The following is a 9,178-nucleotide window of genomic DNA, read 5'->3' as shown; positions in this document are numbered from 1 at the left end:
TTCCTTTAAAATGTTTATTTTCAAACATGAAACCCAAGCTGAATAGAAGCCACAGAAATTACATCAATGAGATTTTTAGTCTTTGCCAAGAAAAATAAAGTCCCCGAAGAAATAAAGATCAAACCCAAAACTCAGTTTTAGAAAAAAAAAAAAACTAAGTGACAGCGACACACAGGCCTGGAGAGGCTGAGGGGTGCGGGCCCGGTGCAGCTCGGGTTAATGCACAAGGAGTAAGATTCAAGGGGTAGGGTGGGGGTGCTTAACAAAATCATATATGTAACAAATAGGAGAGGAGTGCAAGCATTGTGGCTAAACATAGATTCTCACACAAAAGGCCCTGGTCACTAGGGCCCAGGGGCTACCAACTGACCCCCCTCCGGGCTGGGCAGAGCTAAAACCTGGGTAGGGGGACAATGGTAGGGATCTGGAATTGCATAGTGAGATGGGGTGGGTATCAGGAAGAAGGGTTGGGGTGCTCCCAGCCAGGGCCTCCCACTACCCAACCTCACCTCGCTTTGGAGGGCTGGTGCTGGATGCCAGCAGGGGAACCCCATCACTATGTCCCTTGCCCCAGCAGGACCCTCCCGAGGGCCTGGCAGGGCCCTGGGGTCAGGCAGTGGCTAAGCCCCCATGGCTGTCTACTCTCCATGGAGTCAAGCCTCGCCCATGTTCCAGAGCCCAGGAGGGCAGGGTGGGAGTGGCAGCCTGGCCCAACACCCTAGGAAGCATAGTGATGTGGTTGGGTATGGTGGTCAGGAAGGGGCACCAAATTCAGAACAGAAAGAAAACCAAGGGCATGAGCTGCTGAGATTGGGGGGTAAACCCCTCTTGATTTCCCCTTTCCTTTCTTCAGCCTCCGTAGATGAAGAATCACAGACAAAACACGCATGTGCGTGTGCACAAACATACACACATGCATGCACGCACACATGCATACACACAATGGCAGGACTCCCGAGATAACGTAGGTTCATGGCTACATCCAGGCAGCTCCCATCTCTCATGCTATATACATTCACCTTTTGGGTGGCTCTCAGTCACTGGCAGTGTTTGTGCTTCTGAGAGAATTCTGGAATACATGGCAGGCACTGTCCTCCAGCTCCGAGGACCTGGCTTTTAGGAATAGTGACCTGTGAGCACGCTCCTCAGCATGGGGGAACAGGGCCAAGCCAAGGGCACAGGAGACTCTGGTGCCCCTCCTTGGCTGAGCTCCTCTGTGGAAAGGGAGCACTCAGCTGGAGCAGAGACCTGCACCTCTGGGGCCATGAGCTGGAGTCTCCAGGACCCCGTCCCAAAGACAGCGGGGCCACATTTCAGGACCTGCTCAGGCTCACCTCTTCTGCTGCCAGGTGTGTGGGACGCTGCGGACGATGGAACTGAACATGAGGGCCGTGACGAAGGAGAATAGCGCCAGGTAGATGAGGCCCTCGATGCCGTCATAGCAGAAGCCCGTCAGTGCCTGCACGTAGTCCTGAGCCAGCAGAGACGAGACACAGGGAGAGGGAACAGGGACACAGAGTCAAGGGCAGAAAGTGTGAGATGGACGGGCCAGGCAAGCTTCAGCTATAGCAGCCTGGATGCCCTGATGCCAGGCTGGGCTGAGGCCCCCATCACCTACTGAGTCTGCTGTTCTCAAGGGCCACTCCTGCCCTCTCCACAGCTCCCCTCTACCCTTAGCTCCCAGCTCCCCTGACCTCTTCCCTGCCCCACAGTTCCCCTCCACCCCACAAGGCTGCTCTGACTCCTGACCTCCTCGGCACCCTCTGCCCGCTGTGGCCCTCACCAGGTGCAGGCTGCGGCAGTCTACCAGGGCAGTGAGGTGCTGCAGATTCACTTCCGTGCCGTTCAGCACCTCCTGGACACGGAGCAGGGGGTCCTGGCAGCAAGTGAAACTCAAGGTCAACACTGCACTATGCGGAGACCCAGGCTGAGAGCCTCCCAACCTGCCCCAGAAACCACCTTTGACCACTCCACCTTGGCACAGGCCCTGAGGACCCCGACTTTTTGGAAGGGTGATCTTGGAGTCTGCCCTGGACTTGCAGGCACAGGCGACATATGGATACCTGTCCATTGTCATTACTATATGAAGACAGATCTCCCTTATCATGAGAGAACAGACAGCTACTGCCTGCCACCGAAGAGTACAGGCTATGCTTTGAAAAATTCTACTTGAAGTAGCCAAGCCTGGTGACACTCACCTGCAATCTCAGGTACTTGGGAAGCTGAGGCAGCAAGACGATATGTTCAAGCCCAGTGTGGGCAACTTAGCAAGAAGCTGTCTTGAAAACCAAAATGACTGTGGATCCAGCTCAGTGCAAAGGCTCTGGGTTCAGCCCCCAGTGCTAAAAGGTAAAGTCCTAGTTAAGGAACAGTGGAAGACAAAGGAAAGTCCTCACACTACCTTAAGTGACAAAGCAGTACAAAAAACTGCACAGAGACAGCCTGACTGTTACACACCCATGACAGCGTCCCATGTGTTCTATGTGTACACGTGCACAGACACCTCCAGCCCTGTCCCACGTACGGGGACATGGCCATGCAGAAACACCTGCAGGTGGACTGTGGCTCCTCCAGATCACCAACTTGACCCTGCACTGCTTCCTGTCACATATTTTCTTCCCTTCTTTTTTTCTTTTTGTGGTACCGGGGATTGAACCCAGGGCCTTTGTACTGAGCTACATCCCCATGGCTTTGTTTATTTTGAGATGAGGTCTTGCTAAGTCACTAAGTTGCCCAGGCTGGGCTTGAATTTGTGCTCATTCTGCTTCAGCCTGAGTGCCTGGATTGCAGCTGTAACACTTTCTCTAGGGACCCGCTGGGATCCTGAGAAAAGAGAAACTACTGTTGTGGGCTGCATTGTGTCCCCTAAAACTCCTGTGCTGAGATCCCACCCAGAACCTCAGATTGCTGTGCTTAGAGAAAGGGCATTAGACAGTGAGTTCACCAGGGATTAGGCGCTGGCCCACTATGCCCAGTGTCATAAAAAGACACACAGAGAGGAATGACCCCGTGAGGACTTGGGGAAAAGACAGGATCCACAAGCCAAGGAGGGCAGCCTCCAGCAGGATCGGCCCAGCCACACCTTGACCCTGGCCTTGCAGCCTAACCTCTGGGAATGTGAGGTACAAATGACAGCCCAGCACCCCTTTATAGTGTCCCTGCCTTCATAGCCCTCGGTCTTGGAGAAGCTGGTGCTAGGCTGGGCAGCTAGGGAGCCAACAGGACTACCTTGGCCACCTTCCCGGAGCTGGGAGGCGCTAATAAGCAGGCAGGCAAGTGGTCCAGTGCTGCGTGAGAGTGGGCGGTCTGGGAATGGAAGGCCTCCAACAGGTGGCACTGAAGTTGAGCCAGATGAGGCTGTATCTTGTGCAAAGGCCCAGAGACAGAAACACTAGACATTTGTAAAGCAGAAGCCCTGGACTGCCTGGGAGAGGAGAGGGTAGAGAGAGGCTAGCAGGGCCAGGCCACAGGTAGGAGATTGGGCTTTATTCTGGAAGGGCAGAAGAGAGATGTGAGTCATGATGGAGTAGCCTCTTCAAAGCGTCTTTGGGCTTTTGGGGTGACAAGGACCTGGGGCAGGCTGTTGGACTCCTGAAGACAGGAGTGGCTTGAATAAGTAGGATGGAGCATGGACAGGGGTGTGCTTTGCGGGTGAGGCTGGTGGGACTTCCTGATGAACTGCACAGCTTCTACATCTGGTCTGACAGGCTCTGAGTTTCAGGAGGCTCAGATTGGGAGCACAGATCCCAGGGCTGAGTGCAGGAGCTGTCACTGCACCAGCCCCAGTTCACATAGGTCTGGGCCCTGAAGGATCTCACTGGAGGCCACAGCTCAAACATGTGTGTGTATACAATCACATATATACATGTGTGCACATGCATACATGTGTGTGCACACATTTGCACCACACACAAATGTGCACACAGACATAGCACCCAAGTATACACATGTGGACACACGCAGGCACACACTTGAAGACGTGTGCATGCACACAGACACCTTACACAGACTCGCAGAGTCTGCCGCCTCAGCCCACCCTGCCCTCTCTCTGCAGACATTCTGCAGTACTACCTGGCCTGCTCGCCCTATGCTGCCAACCCCTTCCAGCAGGTGAGAGCCAGCCCTGTCCTGAGAGGCTGGGCCAGGTGCAGGGGTGGGGAGAGCCCAGGGCACAGTGTCTATGGAGAGGCTGAGCAGACCCTGTTCTGGCCTTTGTAGCCCACACATCCATAGCCCACAGGTTCCACAGAGGTGGAGCAGAGCAGCCAGTGAACACCGGGTTGGCCTCACTTGCTGCCCTGGGACTGCCACATTGTCCCCCTGGCACAACCTTTTCTTGTGAGCTGCTTAATGCCACCACTGCCCTGGACTCGTTTCACTCCGTGGGCTGTCCGGGGCAACTCCTAGGGGGCAGGGGACAGGCTGTCCATTTGGGCATCCTGGTGGTGAGATTTGGGGGTGAGCACCACTTCTCAAACCCTTTCCCTGCTGCCAGTCGCTATACGGGATGGCACGTCTCTCAGTCCTGAGCGCTGTCTGCCTCAGGACTTTGTTCTCTAGAGTGGGCATAGGGTTCCCATCACCACGTTGGGCTGTTTGGCCCCTGGGTGTGTAGGCAGCTGGAGAGCAGGGTGAGTCCTGGAGCCTGAGGGCAGAGCTGGCCACCTGGGACTTTGCAGGCTGCCTGGGGTGGGTGGGGAGGATGGGCTGTCCAGCTGCTGGAACTTACATCTCTCTGTGGAGCAGAAGCTGTCAGGCAGCCACAAGGCACTGGTGGAGATGCAGGACATTGTGGCCGAGCTTCTGAGGAACATCTCCCGGGAGCACCCTGCCACCAAGGTGAGGGGCTATAGGGCCCAAGAGGGCCCCTGGGGGAGTCTGGGAGTCCTGTTTCCTACACCTGTTCAAATGGTCTTTTTTCCTCTTCTCCTTCCATTTTTCTTCCTTTTCCTTGGGGATTTTGATAGCATTTTTAAAAACAATTATGTCCTTTATTTTCAAAGTAATAGAAACTTTCTGTTAAAAGAAATGGGGACTAGGGACATAGCTCAGTGGCAGAGCACTTGCCCACCATGTGCCCTGCACACACCAGCCCTGTTCACCTGGCTCTCCCAGTTCAGTCCAGCCAGGGGACCAACTCTGACAGGGCCACGGACTCACCCCCATTTAGCACCGAGTGCTCTTCCACCATCTTGGTCACGTGGGTGTCAGGGTCCACACAGAAGTCGCTGGAACCCTGAGTGGGCACAGGCAAGAAAGGGAGTTAGCTGGGCCTCCCCTGAGATGGTACCCTGGGCTCTCAGTGGGTAGAACCTACCCCAGGGTCCACTTTTGGCTCAAGAAGGTGGAGTATGAATCGGGGGGGGGGGTATGGATATGCTGTGTGCACATGGTAAGGACCCAGTGACCTGGCACAAGGTGGGAGAGGACAGACTGTTGGCTTCCTTCACCACCCACCAAGGCTCAGCAGATGGGGACTGCTGGTCTTCCACCACTCACCACAGATACAGCTAGCTCCAAAGCCAGGGCACCCCAGCTGATGAGCAGGGCCAACACTCCCAGCAAGCAGACCCTTGGGACAAAGAAAGTCAGTCAGCATCTCCCAGGCTAGGGACTAGGTCATGCCACTCACTGGGCTATGGATGGAGGGCAAAACCCAGGTACACCTGAGGACATGACCTCTGGCTGAGACCAGGCCCTCTCAAGGCCCAGGGCCTGGACAGGTTCCCCTCCCACTTTGACTAAAGAACAGGAGGTTTCCTGGGCTTTGCCTTTCCTGTCGCTAAGCCTGTCACCAGAACGCTTTCTTTAGCAGATAAGTCTCTGCTTTCCTTCTCTCTCTTTTTTTTTCTTTGTAGTGCTGGAAATGGAATCCAAGACCTTGTGCAGGCTGGCTACACCCAGTCCCAGTTTCTTCTATCACTGGGCACCCCCCCCCCAGTCCCAGTTTCTGCCTCACAGAGCAGTATAAAGGTCCTGCTAGCCTCGGCCAGACCAGGCCCTGCCAAGCTTCATCCCCAAGGGCAGCCCTCTGAGCACCGTGGGCGGGTGGGCTCTTGCCTGCAGGGCTGGGCCTCCCACACTGACCTCTCCTGGATCCCACGCTGTGTTCACTCCCAACCTGCAGGCCTGTGTGCTGTCCAAGCCTGGGCCTCCGCTCCACCACCCCCGCGCTCATGAACCCTGGATGCCAGGTGCACGCAGCCCTGCTACCTGACCAGGCTTTGCGTCTCCCCAGTTCTCATTACCTGTGACCTTCCTTTTACTTATTTGTCCCTCTTAGGCCTAGGAGTGCCACTGGGCAGGAGCTGGAGAGTCCTCTGGACCCTTCCTGCACAAGGTGCATACAAGAGTTGGGATGTGGCTATGCAATTAGTCAGGGAGGGACAGTAACATCACCTCAGAGCCACTCTAAAGGCAAGCTGTCACTCTATTTCTGGGCCAAGGAGAGGGACTGGTAGCTGATACAACACCTGCCTAAGGCCACCAGCCTGGTAAATAATCAAGCCAACCAAACCTCCTCCATGTCCACAGGCAGAGGTAACAAGGAGCTCTGGCCTGATCTCCTGGTTTCCCCAGCACTTGGGGACCTGGCAGGTGGCTCCAGCTCTCCTGACTTTCCTGAGGCAACCCAGATTGGGCTGGGGGAAGCAACTCCCAATACTGGGTACAGGGTACAGGCATCTCGGAGCAGGCTCTGCATCAGAAACCACCTTGGGCAGACCACAGCAGGCTCTGGTCCCGCACAGACCCCATGATGGGGAGACAGTAGTACCTCAGGTGCTCAACCTGTCCCTCCCACAAGTATACCCCTCCTATCAGACTCACCCAGCCAGGATGCTCTTGGAGCTGCAGATGAGGCCCACCAGCACCAGGAGGCAGATGATGATGTCAAGCAGCAGCAGCAGCAGCAATACTCTGTTCTGAGAAGTACCGGGAAAACAATGCTGTCAGATCTCATGGGCTTTACTGTCAAAGGCAGATAAAAATCCATCCCCCAGTGTCAAGCCCTAAAAAGCCTAAATTTGCTCATACAGCACAAACTCCATTAGAGTTCTTTGTCCCTGATAAGGAAGTCTTTGAGATGTCCCCAGAATCCTCTAAGGGGTGCCAACATGCTTTGCTTGGTTACTATGGGGCACTTGTGACTCTGCAGGGACAGGTGCTTACCAGTTCTCCTGCTGCTGCTGCAGGACCCTAAAGATGGGGTGGGGAGTCTGATTTGTTTCCAGTGTCCCCATGCACTTGTGCTCTTAGCCTGTCTTGATCCTGTGTTGTAGTCAGGGTTTGTACAGAGAACAATTAGAACCAGGACATGGAGTTTACAATATTATTTTTATGATGGTCACCCAGAGTTAACACAAGAAAATGCAGGAAATTTATATACAACACTAAAGATATAGAATATTTAGCTAAGGGCCTGAATCCCATAGCAATGTCCCACATGAGTCTAGATGAAGACCCAGAGCCCATGACAATGCCTCCCATAAGTCAACTGGAGGTCCAGAGCCCACAAGGACTCTCACTAGTCTCTTTATGGATCTGTGCTTGGAAGGCCCAAAGGTCAGCAGTGAAAGCTAGGAAGTCTATGCCAGAGGGGTGAAGGAGCTGTGCTGGTATGTTGAGGGTTCTACACTAGAGCCAAAAAGTTACACTCACAACAAAGACTAGGACTGTTCTGAAAGGCACCACAGCCATCTTCAGGGACACAGAGGCCCTGAGCTCCTCCAACAGCAAGCATAGTTGGGTACATGCCAGGAAGCCAGCATGACAAGTTCATCCTGAAGACCAAGAAGCACATGTCTTTATCTCCGGTGCCAGGAAGCAATGCTCGATGTGAGGACCAGAGCTTTTCCAGGAGAGTCAACGGCTCAAACAGCAATACACAGGAGAACCCACAATGCCTCAACACATGTCAGTGAATTAATGCCCAGCTTCTTCTCCACGTCTTTATGCTGGAAACCTTCCTCAGGTGAAACATCTATACTCTGCAGCAAAGTGATTCAGTTCCATTGGTGACCACCAGTTTTTAATCCATAACACCCTGTCACTAGGGGTAGGTGTCACGCACATCACACTGTGCACAACACCATTCCCCCGCCAAGTCAAAGCCAAATGAATCAGATGAATGGCAGTCACAGATCGGAGCTTCACACAGACCAGCATGGGGAAGAGAAACCCAGAGACGAATGAGCTGCTTGGGGAGGGGAGGAAGCCACTGGGTACCTACCTCCTAATGCAGGACAAGCAGGGACAGCCCGTCACAGAACAGAAAGGTGGGAGCCACAGGCAGAAGGAAAACAAGAAGGCACATTTAAACCACTCATCAAAAATCACAGCCACGCCAAACCAAGAGAAAGGCACACAGGTTCTTTGGAGGTAAATGCACTTGCTTCTTGCAGAGAAAACTGCCCTGCACTTAGGTGGACACTAACTCAGCAGTTTTCTGGGATGGGTTGTGAAGTCCCTGCCATGGACACTGAGCCCATGGCTTGCTTAGAAAGGCCACTGTTCAGGGAAGCAGCCATTGGTGCTGGGATGTGTGGCTGCTTAGAGTGGACTCTGGTTCAACTGCACTCTTTTTTACGTTTCTGCCTTGTGCTTAGGGGCCTCTGCTATGAAGAACAGGAGGGAGACCAGGGAGCTGCCAGGTGGGCTAGGGGGCTGTGGGCAGGGCACACACAGCAGGCTCACCCAGCTTCAGGAGCCAGCCTTGCCCATCAAGTTAAAGAACATGTGTGTCAGGTCATTTCCATCATCCTCTGGGATACTTTCATGTACGTGCTGTAAGAGGGAAACAGCACCAGATTTTAAAAATTCGTGGAGTGGAAGCAATTGTTCTTTCTGTTGTCTCCTCCAATACAGACTAAACATAAAGAGGAGCAGGACTTGTAAGCCAGGCACACTTGAGAGATGCACTTACAGTAAATAAGCCAGCTGGGCCTGGTGGCGCATGCCTGTAATCCCTGAACTCTGGGAGGCAGAGGCAGAAGGAGTCCTACCAAGACAACTCATTGAGACACTGCCTCAAGATTAAAAAATAATAATCACATATAAAGCCCTGGGGAGGTGGCTGAGTGGGAGAGTGCCTTTGAATTGATTCCTGAGATACCGCAAAGGGGAAAAAAAAAAACAGTGAATGAACCAGCACTGCCATCTGCAGAGAACTTGGGAAGTT

General features: G+C 53.7%; 1 protein-coding gene across 1 annotated transcript; it reads right to left on the bottom strand.

Annotated features, from left to right (window-relative positions):
* On the bottom strand, positions 1-2,461 carry LOC101788718 (protein tweety homolog 3-like). The gene is made up of 5 exons (XM_023565186.2): positions 2,458-2,461; positions 2,199-2,263; positions 1,784-1,876; positions 1,335-1,471; positions 1-1,113 (listed from the first exon to the last, which is right to left on the bottom strand). Exons 1-5 carry the CDS (start codon positions 2,459-2,461, stop codon positions 1,038-1,040), a joined length of 375 nt encoding a protein of 124 aa, XP_023420954.2. The 3' UTR covers positions 1-1,037.
* Between the last annotated feature and the right edge of the window lie 6,717 nt (positions 2,462-9,178).

Source organism: Cavia porcellus, unplaced genomic scaffold (assembly GCF_034190915.1).
Source record: "Cavia porcellus strain 051 isolate PalLab524CR breed Dunkin Hartley unplaced genomic scaffold, mCavPor4.1 scaffold_23, whole genome shotgun sequence".
Classification (NCBI taxonomy): Eukaryota; Metazoa; Chordata; class Mammalia; order Rodentia; family Caviidae; genus Cavia; species Cavia porcellus.
The sequence above is the reverse complement of the archived record's forward strand: the minus strand, read 5'-3'. Positions and strand labels throughout refer to the sequence as shown.

Excerpts from the sequence above, each read along its gene's own strand:
- LOC101788718 (XM_023565186.2), bottom strand. Across the intron at positions 1,877-2,198 it reads CCAAGTACCTGAGATTGCAG|GACCCCCTGCTCCGTGTCCA; the intron begins GTGAGTGTCACC and ends ACTTGCTGCCAG. Across the intron at positions 1,472-1,783 it reads ACTGCCGCAGCCTGCACCTG|GACTACGTGCAGGCACTGAC; the intron begins GTGAGGGCCACA and ends CTGCTGGCTCAG.